At 40.7% G+C, this 16,208-nt stretch overlaps 1 protein-coding gene and 2 non-coding genes across 3 annotated transcripts in view; 2 read left to right on the forward strand and 1 right to left on the reverse strand.

The window, feature by feature from the left end:
* The window catches only part of LOC112085465, a gene marked incomplete at its 3' end in the record, with an annotated part of 112,297 nt that extends 103,818 nt beyond the window's left edge, over positions 1-8,479 (reverse strand). The window contains 3 exon segments of the mRNA XM_024154680.1: positions 846-1,067; positions 8,030-8,257; positions 8,339-8,479. Of these exon segments, the coding sequence (XP_024010448.1) occupies positions 846-1,067; positions 8,030-8,257; positions 8,339-8,479 (591 nt within the window).
* LOC112085858 lies at positions 5,166-5,273 on the forward strand. The gene has a single exon (XR_002899145.1). It is a non-coding gene; the product is annotated as a small nucleolar RNA R71 (small nucleolar RNA).
* A 4,855-nt stretch (positions 8,480-13,334) lies between the features above and the next one.
* Positions 13,335-13,440, forward strand: LOC112085786. The gene has a single exon (XR_002899083.1). It is a non-coding gene; the product is annotated as a small nucleolar RNA R71 (small nucleolar RNA).
* Positions 13,441-16,208: the final 2,768 nt, after the last annotated feature.

Consider the following 16,208-nt stretch of genomic DNA (forward strand, 5'->3'; position numbering starts at 1 on the left):
AATGTTTAAGTGAACTTATCGTGGTGGAGAGTACTGCTCGTCTTTTTTTTTTTGTTCTTCCTTATTGAAAACCTGAAATTTAATGAAACAGAAACAAAGCAATGGAAATAGAAAATAAAGGTCAAAGGGAAATAGATAAAATACCAAGTGGGTTGCCTCCCACTAAGCGCTTGTTTCAAGTCATTAGCTTGACATTGTTGCTCGATTAGACTTAACCGGGGTCATGACACTCCTTGATCTCATCATTGGCCGATGATGGATTAATCAAAAACATCACTTCTCTCTCGTCTTCTCTTTCTTCAGCCAGATATGGCTTTACACGCTGTCCATTCACTGTAAATGAATTTCCGGTTTTGTCCCACAGGACAATGGCTCCGTATGGCTTGACTTCCTTTATCGTGAAGGGTCCGGACCATCTTGAACGTAATTTTCCTGGAAAAAGCTTAAGACGAGAATTGAAAAGAAGAACTTTATCGTTAGGAGCAAAAGTTCTATGAATAATCTTCTTATCATGATATGCTTTAGTGTTCTCCTTGTAGATCTTCGAGTTTTCGTAAGCACTGTGTCTGGTTTCTTCTAACTCGTGAAGTTGAAGTAGTCTTCTTTCTCCAGCTCTTTTCAGGTTCATGTTCATCTCTTTGATAGCCCATTGCGCCTTATATTCTAGTTCTACTGGAAGGTGACATGCTTTTCCGTAAACTAGGTTGAACGGTGTTGTTCCTAATGGTGTCTTGAATGCTGTTCGATATGCCCATAATGCGTCGTCAAGCTTTGTAGACCAATCCTTGCGATGAACTGCAGTTTTTCTGCAAAATCGACTTGATTTCTCTGTTTGAGATTTCTACTTGATCGCTGGTTTGGGGATGGTATGGAGAAGCAACTTTATGTGTGACTCCATTCTTTCTAAGAAGATTTTCGAAAACTCTGTTGATGAAGTGTGATCCTCCGTCGCTTATCACAATTTTAGGAACTCCAAAACGCGGGAATATCACAGATTTAAACAGCTTCATGACAACTTTTGCATCATTAGTGGGACTAGCGACTGCTTCAACCCACTTAGAGATGTAGTCTACTGCTACTAAGATATATTGGTTTCCAAAAGAAGTAGGAAAGGGTCCCATAAAATCTATTCCCCAGACATCGAAAATTTTGACTTCGAGAATAAAATTTTGAGGCATCTCATTCCTTTTGCTTATGTTACCCATCCTTTGGCATTTATCGCATCGCGATATATAAGCTTAGGTATCTTTGAACAAAGTAGGCCACCAAAAACCTGCTTGCAAGATTTTTGAAGCAGTTTTGAAGGTTGCGAAATGTCCTGCGTAAGACGAGCTATGGCATCCAAATAAAATTCCTTCCATCTCTTCTTCAGCCACGCATCTTCGGAAGAACCCATCAGCACATCTCTTATAGAGATAGGGTTCATCCCAAAAATAATGTCTTACGTCTTTCAGAGACTTTTTCTTCCTATAACCAAAGAATTGTGGTGGTTCAACATCAGCTGCTAGGTAATTCGCTATGTGCCTAAACCATGGGGTGTTGAAAGCATCTGCTCGTCGCATTAGTGGACGTGGTGGTGGGGTATTGGCATTGGTGGGGGTAGTATCTATTGCATAGATATTTTCTTCTGGCAAACTGTCATTTATCTTTCTTCAACTCGAATTCGTGAAAGATGGTCTGCAACTCCATTATCTTCTCCCTTCCGATCTCGAATTTCGATATCGAATTCTTGCAGTAGGAGGATCCATCTTATCAACCAAAGTTTAGCGTCTTTCTTAGACATTAAATACTTTATTGCAGCATGATCAGTATGAACTATGACCTTAGATCCTACGAGATAAGAACGGAATTTCTCAAATGCAAATACGACTGGCGCGGAGACAAGGGCTTCTTTCTCTGTTGTTGCATAATTGCATTGAGATTCGTCTAGAGTTCTGCTTGCGTAGTAGATTACGTGCAGTTTCTTATCTTTTCGTTGGCCAAGAACTGCTCCGACTGCATAGTCACTTGCATCGCACATTATTTCGAATGAGAGTTCCCAATCAGGTGCTTGTACGACTGGCGCGGAGACAAGGGCTTCTTTGATCTTATGAAACGCGGCTAAGTACTCATCATCAAACTCGAAGTTCGTTTCCTTGCAAAGCAAACGCGTAAGAGGTCTAGCTATTTGAGAAAAATCTTTTATGAAGCGCCTATAGAATCCTGCGTGTCCTAAGAAACTACGAATTCCTTTTACGTTTGTGGGGGGGGGGGGGTTGTAGGCTTGTCATGACTTCAATTTTAGCTTTGTCAACTTCAATTCCTCTTCCCGAAATTCTGTGCCCAAGCACGATTCCGTCTCGTACCATGGAGTGACATTTTTCCCAATTTAATACTAAGTGCTTATCCTCACATCTTTGCAGAACTTTACCAAGGTTACCTAGGCATTTTTCAAAAGAAGATCCATACAGGGAGAAATCATCCATGAATACTTCCATGAAATCTTCAATAAACTCTGTAAAGATCGACATCATGCACCGCTGGAAGGTAGCAGGTGCATTACACAATCCAAAAGGCATACGTCTGTAAGCAAACGTGCCATAGGACAGGAAAATGTCGTTTTTTCTTGATCCTCCGGGCGAATAGGAATTTGGAAAAATCTGGAGTATCCATCAAGGAAGCAATAGTAGGGGTGATTAGCTAACCTTTCTAGCATTCGATCTATGAATGGAAGTGGAAAATGATCTTTCCTAGTTGCTGCATTCAGTTTCCGGTAATCGATGCACATACGATGTCTAGTTACTGTTCTTGTAGCGATCATTTCATCTTTATCATTTTTAATGACAGTGACTCCTCCTTTCTTCGGAACAACATGAACTGGGCTAACCCATGTGCTATCTGAGATAGGAAAGATTATTCCGGCTTCTAAAAGCTTCATAATCTCCTTCTTGACAACATCCATGAGATTAGGGTTCAGTCTCCTTTGACTTTCGATTGAGTTTTTAGCATTATCCTCTAGATTTATCTTGTGCATACAAAGATCTGGAGATTTCAGGTATGTCATCAAGCGAATATCCTAAGGCTTTTCTATGCTTTCTCAGCTCAGTCAACAGCATAGTGGTTTCTTCTTCAGTCAAACCAGAGTTTATTTTGACAGGATAAGTAGAATTTGGTCCAAGGAAAGCGTACTAAAGTCCGACGGGAAGAGGTTTAAGCTCGACTTGAGGGGCTTTAAGCTTGCTCCAAGGATCATTAATTGCTGCAGAAATGTCTTTAGGAGGTGTAGGAATGTTTGTTTGGTCCTTAAGATCTAGATAGTTTAGAGGTTTCCTATAAGTTTCGGATTTATCTAGAATACGCGTGCATTCACTATAAATTTCTTCATGGAAATTGCGTTCATCTTTTGCGGGTGAAAGCATGACACTTAAAGGGTCGTCTAGAAGCAGATCTTCGTAGACTTCCTTAATAATTCCGTCTAACTCATCAACCCAACAAATTTTGCCATCCAAAGTCGGTTTATCAAAACTTTTGTTCATGTCAAATTCCATAACTAGACCGGCTAGATGAAGGTTGATTTTTCCTTCAGGAACGTTGATTATGGCTCCGGCTGTAGATAAGAATGGTCGTCCAAGAATACGTGGATCCTTAGGTTCTCTTTCTACGAAATCAGTTGGTATGGAACATTTTTCGATCTCGACAGGAACATCTATTAGGATACCTATAGGTTGTCTAACAGAACGATCAGCTAATACTAAGGAAGTTTTAGTGGGTTGGAAAGTGTGGTGTCCTAAACGTTTTACTACTGAAAGAGGCATCATGTTTATGCTAGATCCTAAATCACAGAGAGCACGCTCAAATGCTACATCATTGATGGTGCATGAAAGTATGAAGCTTCCAGGATTGTTTTTCTTTTCAGGGATTCGGCTTTGCAGGATAGAACTACATTCATGGGTTATCATCATAACGCCTTCTTCAAGAGTTAAAGAATTTGTTAGAATACCCTTCATGTATTTTCTCAAAGCGGGAATCATAGCACAAGCTTCTACGAAAGGTAATCTCACATTTAACTGATCAATTAACTCTTTCAGCTTAGCTTTTTCTTTCTCCTTCTTAGGGGCTCTTAAGGCTCTAGGATATGGAGGTTTAGGTTTATTGACACGAGTTGGTGGAGGTGGAATTGGATCTTCTCCAAGGATTTCCCGGGATGAATCTTTTCTTACTTCTTCTCCATCCTTCTCTCCTACCACTTCTCTTTCAACATCTTCATTCGTGATTCTTTCTTTTTCCTTTTCCTTACCCTTTTCCTCATCTTCAGGATCTTTAGGAAATTCAGGCTCTTTGTAAGCTAATCCACTACTAAGTGTGATAGCTTTCACATGATCAGAGGGATCTGCTTCACTTGAGTTTTCGAAAGAATTTTCACTTGGCTCCTCTTCAGAATTTTCTAAATTTTTATAATTAGTTTTGATTATCAGGCTAAGGAGGGTGGAAAATTTTTCATTGAAATCTTCTTGCATCGTTTTTAGTTCAGATCTAAGATCACTAATCTCTTGAGACCTAGATTTTTCAAGCTCTAGAATTCTTTTGTTTAGGTTTTCAGCTTCAGAAGGGGGAAAACTAGGATGTGGAACAGGATTAGATTGAATAGCCAAGATTGGTACGGAAGGTGATTTCCAGGCAAGGTCGGAAGACGGTTTCCCGCGGTCAGAAGGCTCGCGACCGCGGTGAAACAGGTCTTGGCCGCGGTCAGCGTCATCATGACCGCGGTGAAAGCATGGTTTGCCGTGGTCCAAATGAATGGACCCGCGGTGATCAGAAACGAATGGAAAATCTTGAATCTGGTAGACTTCTGCAGTGTTCATCATCTCTTGATAATAAGAACCATTGGATTGTCCCAACCTTCAAAGTTACACGTATTGTGTGCCTTGTTTGGTTGTTGCAATCCATGTTGACTCATTATGTGATGGAGACACTTTATAACTTCCGAGATCTCTTCTTTCTTCTCAGGAAGTGCATAATTACCAAAGGTGGCTTGATTTCGGATGTTGTTTGCGAAATTGTTGATGAAAACATGAGCATCTTCTACAGATCTAGTTGAGAAGTCTCCATTACTTGCTGTGTCGAAAGAGTGTCGTAACTCTGGAGTAATACCTCGATAGAAGATACCCAGCAGGTATTCCTCGGTATATCCATGGTGTGGACAATCTCTTTGGTATTCCCTAAATATTTCCCAAGTATCTAAAAGATCTTCATCTTCTTTTTGTTTAAAAGTTCTTATCTTGTTTCTTAAGAGATTCGTACGATTTCTAGTATAAAAACGATTTAGGAAAGCAGTTCTACACGCTGCCCACGTTTTTAGTGAAGCAGGTGGCAAAGATATTAGCCATTTGCTGGCATTGTCTCTCAAAGAGAATGGGAAAAGACTACACTTGTGGTAATCCCCATTTTCTGTAGTGGTTGCACATAATTCTTCGAACGTCTCGATATGGTCTATCGGGTTTTTGAATGAATAACCATAGAATTGATTTTGTTGATCTAAATGGATATAGGGTACCTTGATTTCGGTTTTGCCATCCTTTGGTAAGGCTGGTTGAATAGCTCTTCGATCTCCCAAGAACTTCTCGAGTGAATCGAAACTTCCAATCAGTTCATCATCATCTTCACGTTTAGTCGATCCGATTAGCTCATTGTCATCATAGATCGGTTCTTCAAACTCGTCATCAGTCAGGTCATCATCGCTTGGATCACCATCCACACGATATGGTGGATCACCAAGAGTTCCGGGAACATGTTCCCGGTCTCTCATTGCAGAGAAACCTGAAAAATTCAAAACAAAAAGTAAAAGTAAACAAGTGTTCTAATGGATTTAAGCTGGGATTCGCAACGAAACAAATCAAAGTCCCCGGCAACGGCGCCAAAAACTTGATTGCGATTTGTAAACGGGGTATTGGTTTGTTTTACTAAGCTTCAGGTTTTAAATTTATAACCCCTAAATGTCTGCAAGTGCACAGATGTGCGCTTTAGTACTTAGGGTATCGATCCACAGAGACTTGTTGTTTCAGTACGAATTCACTGCAATGCTTAAATCAGACTAGAACTAAACAATTTGGGTTTTGGTTTTGGGTTTTGGTTGTCACTAAATCTAAACTAGAAAGCTAAACAAGTAAAAGCAAATAAAAACGAAAGCAAGTGCAAGCAAGTAAAAATCGGTTATGAATGAAAGCAAGTAACAAGCGAATAAAAGCAGAATGAATCTAAGGTTGTAAGCAATGAAAGACAAACGTTGGGGCTCAAGGGGTTTCGCAGGGGTTCATGGACTAAGCTATGTCGATTTTAAACAAGTGATAAAGGTAATCAACTACGTATGTTCTAGAACTCGAGGCATGGAAGTATGAATAGCCTACTTCGCAGCACTAAACAACTATCTCTCGCAACCCTGATCAGTAGGTTTCCACTCTGATCCTGGAAGGGAGAAGATGCAATAACAGAACAAGACTCATCAACATTCACAACTCAACTACAGGTAGGTTTCCACTCCTATAGAATAATTGCTCGTTTCACCCTAGTTCAGACACTCAATGAAAAATTTCGCAACATATCATATCAGATCGGCTTCTAAGTTGCCAGCAAAGAATCACGCAGTAAGATTAAAGGCAAACGAAGAACATCTAGAAGATTATAAATCATAAATCTATCGATTCATAAGCAAAGACACATGAAATTCCCTTTGAACAATCCTTTTAAACCCAACTGGGTAACTACTCAAACATATTGTAACAAAGCATGATAAACGAAATTGAGAGTGCAGGAAACTAAAGAAAAGAAGGAAGAAAACGAAGAACAGAGTTGCAGGTGGAGGCGCGATGATGCTCTCCAGCGGCGGCTCCTTCTTCGGGATCGACGGCGGCAGCCTCTAGGGTTCCACACGAACTCTCTCTCTCTCTCTAGTATGTGTTTCTATTCGTCTCCCCCGCTTTATAATGACCTAAAGAGGGTATTTATAGCTTCTGGGGTGGTCCTGGACACTTAGGGCTTCAAAAATAACGAAAGGAATTGATCTGGGCTTTAATTAAGTCGTCTGGAAAGTGAACGACCAAGTTCCGCGGTCGCGGTGGCTCTACCCACAGGAAAATGGGTGTTGGCCGCGGTCCCGGCACATGGCTCTCTTTCAGAACTGCATTTTTCTGTCATTCTTGCATCGGGAATATCTGAAGATCTAACTGATGGATTGTCTCCAAACCAAGTGCATTAGAAGGCTGGTTGGATCCTCTATGTTTTCTCAAATGTTGAGTGTGATCGGACGGTGAGAAGGTCTTCATCGCTTATCATACTTCTGACGGCCTGCATTTATCCAAAATTGCTTATTTGTTCCAAATTGCATATCTTTTGCCCAAGTTTCCTCTAAAGTCTTTTGAAACTCTAAAACATTGAAAACATTTTAAAAACCATTGGAAACAGAGTTAAAACACCTGCATAAGATATAATTATGATTAAAAGTTGTCAAAATACGGTGTTATCATCAGGGTTGAGAGAGATAGTTGTCTATGATCACGACAGTGGCGTATTCATACATCCGTGACTCCAGTTCGAAAATTTTAAGCTAAGATCTTATCAAATTTACTCTATAGCAATGTTTTGAATCGTTCATACCCCTGAGAAAACTTCCCTGAACCCCAGTGCTTTCTTTACTTATAGATTTACACCGATTTTCATTTAAGCTTTAGTCTAGTTTCTTTACTCTTTCAATCGATTTTACTTAGCAATTAGGTTTAGCCGTTTTTCTCGTTTTTACCCGTTTTCGTTAAGTTTAGTTATTAGGTCATTTTAATTCCCGTATTTTCTCTTTAAGATTCGTTTTTACGTTTTAAACACACCACCAAAACCTTCACAAAACTCGTCTGGTTCTAGACTTCCTTACTTTATATTTCTTTCGATGGCTTTTGCAGGAAAGATCCTCCTTCCTTGTGGATTCGATCCCTTAGTAATACAATCGATCAGCTGTGCACTTGCGGCTATTGATTTTATTTAGGGTAAAACTTGACACCCTCACCACAGGACACATCAGTAGACAGCCCAGCTTCCAAATATCATAGAATCCATGGTAGAGAGGGACTGTCTTCACAAAGTGGTTGAACTCAATAAGTCTCTCTCTACATATGCACTTGGTTATTGGCTCTTCAGGTACTGGTGAGTTACTTCTTGATGAATGGTCTCCAATGTTTGCATCAACAACAAACAAACCATACTCTTCATCTTCTTGATGAATGGTCTCTAGGGTCTGTGTTCAACTGAACAGCTTTCAGTTAATGGATGAGAAGGCTCGGGACTTAAAAAAAAAAGCCTCCTCCGCGGGTGAGACCTGCGCATCCGCGGTGGGAGTGAGCTCGGCCGCGTTTGAAGTTTGCGTAGACGCGGTAGGCTTCTCGTGGCTTGTGATGCTCGATGCTTCATTCTCCTCATGTCTATTGTTGTACTCTTGCTTCCAGTGGTCGTCAGGCATGTCTTTGGTCTCCGAATCATGGGTTCCAGTAGTTGGATCATTCTCCTTATGATCCTTGGAAATTTTTTCATTTTTCTCTTATACTTCATCAAGAACATAAACAACTCTATCTAAAGTAGAATCAAGCTCTTCAGTCTTATCAACAACCTTTCCTACGCCTTGCAACAGTTCTAATGTGTAGTCGTAGGATTGGTTTTTGCTTTCACTCAACTTCTTATCCAAGTCATCGAGTTTGAAAGTTAGGGTTTGCATTCCTCTCTCGGCTTATGATGCGTGTCAACTGCGTGAGATAACTAGTTTTACCCTTACAAAAACAAATAAAAGCCGCAAGTGCACAGCTAATCAGTTGTAGTATTTAGAGATCGAATTCACAGAGATTTGTGTGCCTGGTATTCTTCTACGATTTCTAACTTTTTGTCTAGACTAGATTCGTTTTAGAGGTTGGTTGTTTGTCACTGATTAAACTAAAACGAAAGAAAGAAAATAAATCTATCCTAGAAAACAAGTAGAAAAATCGAATGAAAAGCAAGTAAAGCAAGCACAATATCGAACCTAAACAATTATAGTGCAGATCTAAATAAGCAAGTGAAAATCGATTGGTTTGTAAACTATGGCTAAAAACGCTGAGCTTTCAGGAACTCTACAGGGATCATAATCGGTATTAACACTAGGGACGATAGATTGGGAATGACGGATATCGAAATAAAGGGTTCTAGAGCTAGAGTACGGCGGTATGACTACGTCACTGTCGTGATCATAACCAACTGTTTCTCGCAACCCTGACCAGTAGGTTTCCACTCTGGCCCTGGAAGGGAGAGAACGCAAGAGCTGCACAAGACTCGTCAATACTCACTATCTCGTCGCAGGTAGGTTTCCACTCCTACGGAAAAATCGCCTGTTTCATTCTAGGTCTGATAATTAATGAAAATTTTCGCAACACTAACTATCTTGATCAGATACTAGGTGATCAATCAAGCATACATGCAATAAGAACGAGAATAAACAGAGAACAAAGTTAAAATCCCAGATCTATAAACCTAGATGTCTTAATCGATTATGAGAGCCCCTTTCGGGAACCCTAAGCCCAACTCGGGATCTACTCAGACATAGCTGAGGTCGATATCATCATTGGTTTTAATAAAAGTAATCAAAAACAGTAAAGAAAAGAGATGAAAGAAAGCTTCTCTATTGAAGAACTCAGACTTGAACAATCTTCTACAAAAATCGCATAAAACAGCTAAAGGAAAAGGGTTTCTGTAAAGTATGAAGGGTTGTGTCTAAAAACGACCTAAATGACAAGTATTTAGTGTCTTCAATACTCCATGGTCTCTAGGGTTCCGGAATTGAGGCTGAGAAATGACTTTGGGTTCAGAAATATGGGCTTTAATTCAGAGTTGGCCGGCCGCGGTCGGGCATGACGTGACCGCGGGAAATAGGTGGTTGGCCGCGGTCGGGAAGCTCGTGGCCACGGGAAATAGCCTGGTGGCCGCGGTCGTGTGATATTCTGGCCGTCTTCGAGTGGCTCCAAGGCTAATGGAATATCTTGAGATCCAATCGTTGGAATGTCTCCAAACCAAGTGCATTTGAAAGCTGGTTGATTCTTCTATAAGTTGTCCAATTTTGAGGGTGATCAGATGGTGAGAAGGTCTTCGTCTCTCCATGAGAGTTCTGACGGTCTGCATTTATCCAAAAGAGTCTTTTTGCTCCAATTTGTGCATCTTTATCCCAAATTACCTGAAGAGTCTTTTAAAATCTGAAAACATAGAAATCCTTTGAAAACCTTTGAAAATGGAGTAAAAACACATGTAAAAGACATTAAAGTGATCCATAAAAATGATAAAAATCCGGTGTTATCAACTCCCCCAGACTTAGTTTTTTGTTTGTCCGCGAACAAAACAAAAGCTTAATCTCGGCGAGAGGTTTGAAAACGCAGGAACTTAACAAAATCTCAGAGACCAAACTTTTAGACCAATATCAATCATTATGCATCAATCGGGAATAGCCTAGAAAATTCTCACTAGCAATACGGGCATAACTAGTCTGTTAATCCGTCATGCGGAAATCTATGCACTAAGATCTAACTTTCAGTCAACTAGCTCTCAACATTTATTAAAAATCTCGGTGGTTCTCATCAAAGAAAGTCTAGGCAAGGCAATCTAGGTTAGGTGTCAAAAAGGGTGATTCTAGGGGTAAGGCTTAAAGTGTTTACTGGTTACCTGAAGATCTGGAGGATGCAGGATATTATGCAAAACCGCAACAGAGAGTGAAGCTGTTGGCATCCACAGTTTTCAGTCACTTTCTTCTTGCCATAGATTCCTGGTCTTCTTCCTCAAGTTCTCTCCTAACTCCCTCAGACTTAGATTTTTGTAAATCTTTCAAAACCATAGCTCTTTAAACGTATAGTGGTTGATTTTTTCTCCAAAAATTTTGACAATCTAAGACTAATTAGGCTTTTTGTTTCCCTCTCTCCTTTCATTTATTCGTTCTTTTTTTTTTCTTTGAAAGAGAGGGAACACCTTTAGATATAGAGTCATAGAGAGCACGAAATTACCAGTTAAGATAGAGAACACCTTTAGATAAGGAGTTTTTGATCCAAAAAGTGCATTTCCTTTCTTTAAAAAGCGTTTTTGTAGCGAAAACGGGAAATTTACGGGAATTCAAAAGTTTACGGGAACTTACCTGTCTTGTCTTGTACGCAACGAGAAATTTAAAACTTACGGAAAATCTTAACGGGCTTTACCGGGAATACTTCGGGAATCACTGAGAATCACCGGGAATCACCGGGAAACACCGGGAATCACCAGGTAACACCGGAAAACAACGGGAAACACCAGGTTATACCAGGAATCTTTTGAAAACCGTGGGTCGATGATGCCTTGGTCACGGGTCGGTTGGTTGCGACCGCGGCCCTTTTTCCTGCGACCTTCGTCCAACTTTCAGGTTTTTGCCGGGCCGAGTAGCTAAAAACCTATCCTTCTTTCTTGGTTTTTCTAATTTTCTGATTTTTTGTGTTTTTGTTTTATAAAATACCTGAAACTTAAAAGAAAAAGAAAACATAAATTGTAAAAAGGAATAGAAAACTAAAAGAAAGAGTACCTAAATGGATTGCCTCCCATTAAGCGCTTTTGTTTTAAGTCGTTTAGCTCGACGTAGGCATGAAGAATCAGGCTGATTAGAATGGCACTCCACTTGACGTGCCTTTATCACTTCCGGTCGCTGGAGGTTTTACTTCTTCTCCTTGAGGAGCTGTCTTCTTTCCTTTACTCTTCTTTTGGACTTTAACATTGTTTAAAACCCTTTTTGTGTTTTCGATCAGCTCCTGGATTTGGTTCTCACTAGTTTCTGTTGCATCCGGTGGAATGATGATCTTGATCTTTGCAAAAGCTTTCGGCTTCTCCTTTTCTTTCTCTTTTGGCCGGCTTCCTTTGCTTGGAAAATCATCTAGGATAGTCGGATAAAACCTTCTGCAATCTACATTGAGGAAAACAGCATGCCGGTTTGCGTGATCGATTACTGCTCCTACGGTAGCCAGAAATGATCTCCCAAAAATGAGTGGCCTCTCCTTGTCTTTATCCATTTCCAGGACTTGGAAATCTGCTGGAACAATCTTGTCTCCTACTAGAACTTGTAGATCATGAATCGCCCCTTCAGTATCCTTTTGACATGAATCTCCAAAGATAACCTTGACCGTCGATGTCCGTAAGGTTTCTATGCCCAATTCTTCGGCAAATGTCTTTGACATGATGTTGACATGGCTCCGGAATCGCACAGACAATCTGTAAACTTTATTCCTGAAATGAAACATTGGAAAACAAAACGTCCCGGATCATCGGCTTTTGTAAGCCTTTGAAACGGTGATCGTCGAGGTACCTTGATTGGTGGCTGCTTGGCATCGACATCCTTGTAAAGTGGTACAAAGATTGGGCTTTCTTCATTCTTTCCATCGGTTCTGGCCTCTTCTTCGGGCAGTGTGGTTATGGCATTGCAAAACCTCTTGGGGTTATCCTCAACTCTTCCGGGAAGAGCTCCACTTTGCTTCTTCATAGAGTCGGCTGTTTGGGCAACTTGTACGGCTAGCTTTTTGACGTGCGAAGATAAAGCTTAAAACTTCCCGTTCAGGTCATTGTACATGCAGTCAACCTTCACGTTCATGTCTTTAGATGCTTTCTCGTTCGTCATAACAAGTTGTTGGATGGACTGTTCAAGTCTTCCGATTTGTGAAGCTAGCTGGTTCGTCGTGACTCCTTGCTGTTATAAAAATTGATTGTTGAAACCCGTACCTTGGTAGTTATATGGCTTTTGCGGTTGATAAGCTCCTGTCCCTCTGAATTTTCCACCTTGGAACTTGTTTTGGAAGGATTTTAGCTGTGGTGGGTAGTACTGATCTTGAGGATTCTCCACATTTGGATTGCGGTAAGAGAGATTGTTGTAATTTGCATTCCGGAAGTTGTTGTTGAAGCCATTGTTGAAGCGATTTGGATATGGTGCTTGTGCTCCTACATAGTTCACCTCTTCTTCTTGAAAGGCTTGATTAATGTGATCGATATCAATAGGTCCTTCATCTTCTGCGCCATTGTTGGCCTCACAAGCATGGATTGGGCGATTGTTGCTCTTTAAAATCTGGCTCATCATGTTCTTCACCTCGGTTATCTCCTTGTTGTATGTTCCGGTTTGCTTCGTCGAGCGATCGTATTTAGGACAATCATTGCTATTGGCTTGAGCCAAATTCTCGATGAGGGCTCTTCCTTGTGCTATTGTCTTTTGTCCAAAATCTCCATTGCTAGCTGTATCAAGCGAAAGTTTGTATTTTGGTTGCAAACCTTGGTAAAAGGTGCTCAGCAGACTTGATCCGGGAAATCCATGGTGAGGGCAATCACGTTCATACTCCTTAAAACGTTCCCAGGCTTCATAGAAAGGTTCAGTCGGTCCTTGCTGAAAGCTTGAGATCTTTGTTCTCGACAAGTTCGACCTTGACTTAGTCTAGAAGTGATTCAGGAAAGCAGTTTTACACTCTTTCCAATTAGTAATCGATCCTGCAGGCAAAGATTTCAACCAACGGTGAGCTTTGTCTGCTAATGAAAAAGGGAACAACTTACACTTTAAATAGTCTGCTAAAACTTGCTTTGTTCTCATCATGCTGCAGATTTCTTCAAAGAGCTCGATATGGTCCATTGGATGTTCAGAAGGAACTCCATGGAATTGGTTTTGTTTCACCAATGAGATGATTTGAGGCTTGACTTCAAACTCATTCCGGTTCGGAAATAGAACTTGAACTGCAGATCGGTTCTGAAAATTTTGAGTAGGTGCATCGAAATCAGCTATGCGATGGTTCCTACCTTGTCTTCGATGTTGATTTGCTGGCTGAACAGGGCGGTTAACGTGTCCATTCTGCTGCATCCCTTGGTGGTCACCATCGGCTGCATTGATAGGTGCATCAAGGTCTTCATGTTCTTCTCTCTCGCGGTTTTTGTGGTTTCTTAGAGGAAACTCATCCTCTTCTCCATCTTGTCGAGCATGATCACCTTCTCTGTGATTGTTCTCTTCATTTTCTCCATGTTCGGACCCGTCTTGGTCCATATTTAAAGCTCGGTTGATAGGATCTCCAGGCTGGTCGTCGTTGGCCATACCTTGCATTTCTCTAAGTCTTTGAAGTTCTCTTTCGTGTCTGTCTATCTCGTCTAGAATTGGAATGTTTTCTATAGGTCTTCGCCTGGTATTCATGCGATTCAGAGAAAAAAAAAAAGAAGGGAAAGATAATTCAGCAAACTTTAAGAAAGAACTAGAGATCAGGAGTCTAGAACAGAAATGAGAACAAGAAAAATAACAAAAGGCAGCGAAAAAAATCCCCGGCAACGGTGCCAAAAACCTGATGCGTGTCAACTGCGTGAGGGAACAAGTTTTACCCTTACAAAAACAAATGAAAGCCGCAAGTGCACAGCTAATCAGTTGTAGTATTTGGGGATCGAATCCACAGAGATTTGTGTGCCTGGTATTCTTCTACGATTTCTAACTTTTTGTCTAGACTAGATTGGTTTTAGAGGTTGGTTGTTTGTCACTGATCAAACTAAAACGAAAGAAAGCAAATAAATCTATCCTAGAAAACAAGTAGAAAATTGAATGAAAAGCAAGTAAAGCAAGCAAAATATCGAACCTAAACAATTGAAGTGCAGATCTAAATAAGCAAGTAAAAATCGATTGGTTTGTAAACTATGGCTAAAAACGCTGAGCTTTCAGGAACTCTACAGGGATCATAATCGGTTTTAACCCTAGGGATGATAGATTGGGATTGACGAATATCGAAATAAAGGGTTCTAGAGCTAGAGTACGGCGGTATGACTACGTCACTGTCGTGATCATAACCAACTGTTTCTCGCAACCCTGACCAGTAGGTTTCCACTCTGGCCTTGGAAGGAAGAGAACGCAAGAGCTGCACAAGACTCGTCAATACTCACGATCTCGCCGCAGCTAGGTTTCCACTCCTACGGAAAAATCGCCTGTTTCATTCTAGGTCTGATACTTAATGAAAACTTTCGCAACACTAACTATCTAGATCAGATAATAGGTGATCAATCAAGCATACATACAATAAGAACGAGAATAAACAGAAAACAAAGTTAAAATCCTAGATCTATAAACCTAGATGTCTTAATCGATTATGAGAGCCCCTTTCGGGAACCCTAAGCCCAACTCGGGATCTACTCAGACATAGCTGAGGTTGACATCATCATTGGTTTTAATAAAAGTAATCAAAAACAGTAAAGAAAAGAGATGAAAGAAAGCTTCTCTATTGAAGAACTCAGACTTGAACAATCTTCTACAAAAATCGCATAAATATGGGATTTGATTCGGAGTTGGCCGGCCGCGGTCAGGAATGACGAGACCGCAGGAAATAGGTGGTTGGCCGTGGTCGAGAAGCTCGTGGCCGCGGGAAATAGGCTCGTGGCCGCGGGAAATAGGCTGGTGGCCGCAGTCGCGTAATTTGCTGGCCGTCTTCGAGTGGCTCTGGGGCTAATGGAATATCTTGAGATCGAACCGTTGGAATGTCTCCAAACCAAGTGCATTTGAAAGCTGGTTGATTCTTCTATAAGTTCTCCAATTTTGAGGGTGATCAGATGGTGAGAAGGTCTTCAACTCTCCATGAGAGTTCTTACGGTCTGCATTTATCCAAAAGAGTATTTTTGCTCCAATTTGTGTCTCTTTATCCCAAATTACCTGAAAAGTCTTTTAAAATCCGAAAACGTAGAAATCCTTCGAAAACCTTTGAAAATGGAGTAAAAACACATGCAAAAGACATTAAAGTGATCCATAAAAATGATCGAAATCCGGTGTTATCAGCTTAACGAAGGTTGAAGGTGATTTTCCCTTGTTTTTCTTCAACATATTCCATTCTCTGATTCATTACTGCACTGTTTTTGAGACTTTGTTCTTCTAGGGTTTTCATATGATCAGAGAGATGATTAAACTTCTTGTTAAGGTCGATGGAGATGGCATATATCTTCATATGGAGGGCAGCTTTGACGACAGCTTGAGCTCAAAAAATTGATTCAGCTTGGCTTCTAATCGATTAGCTGGAGACTAAATAGGATCTGATCCATGTATCTGAATCACGCCTGAATGCGCAGGGAGCAGCACACAGGTTGGAAAACCTTCGCTCGGGATTATGGTTTCTCCTGTGTGGATGATCCATATTCAAAAGTCTGATCCATATTTAAAAGTCTGAAACTAGGGC

Source organism: Eutrema salsugineum, unplaced genomic scaffold (genome assembly GCF_000478725.1).
Source record: "Eutrema salsugineum unplaced genomic scaffold, Eutsalg1_0 scaffold_3, whole genome shotgun sequence".
Lineage (NCBI taxonomy): Eukaryota > Viridiplantae > Streptophyta > Magnoliopsida > Brassicales > Brassicaceae > Eutrema > Eutrema salsugineum.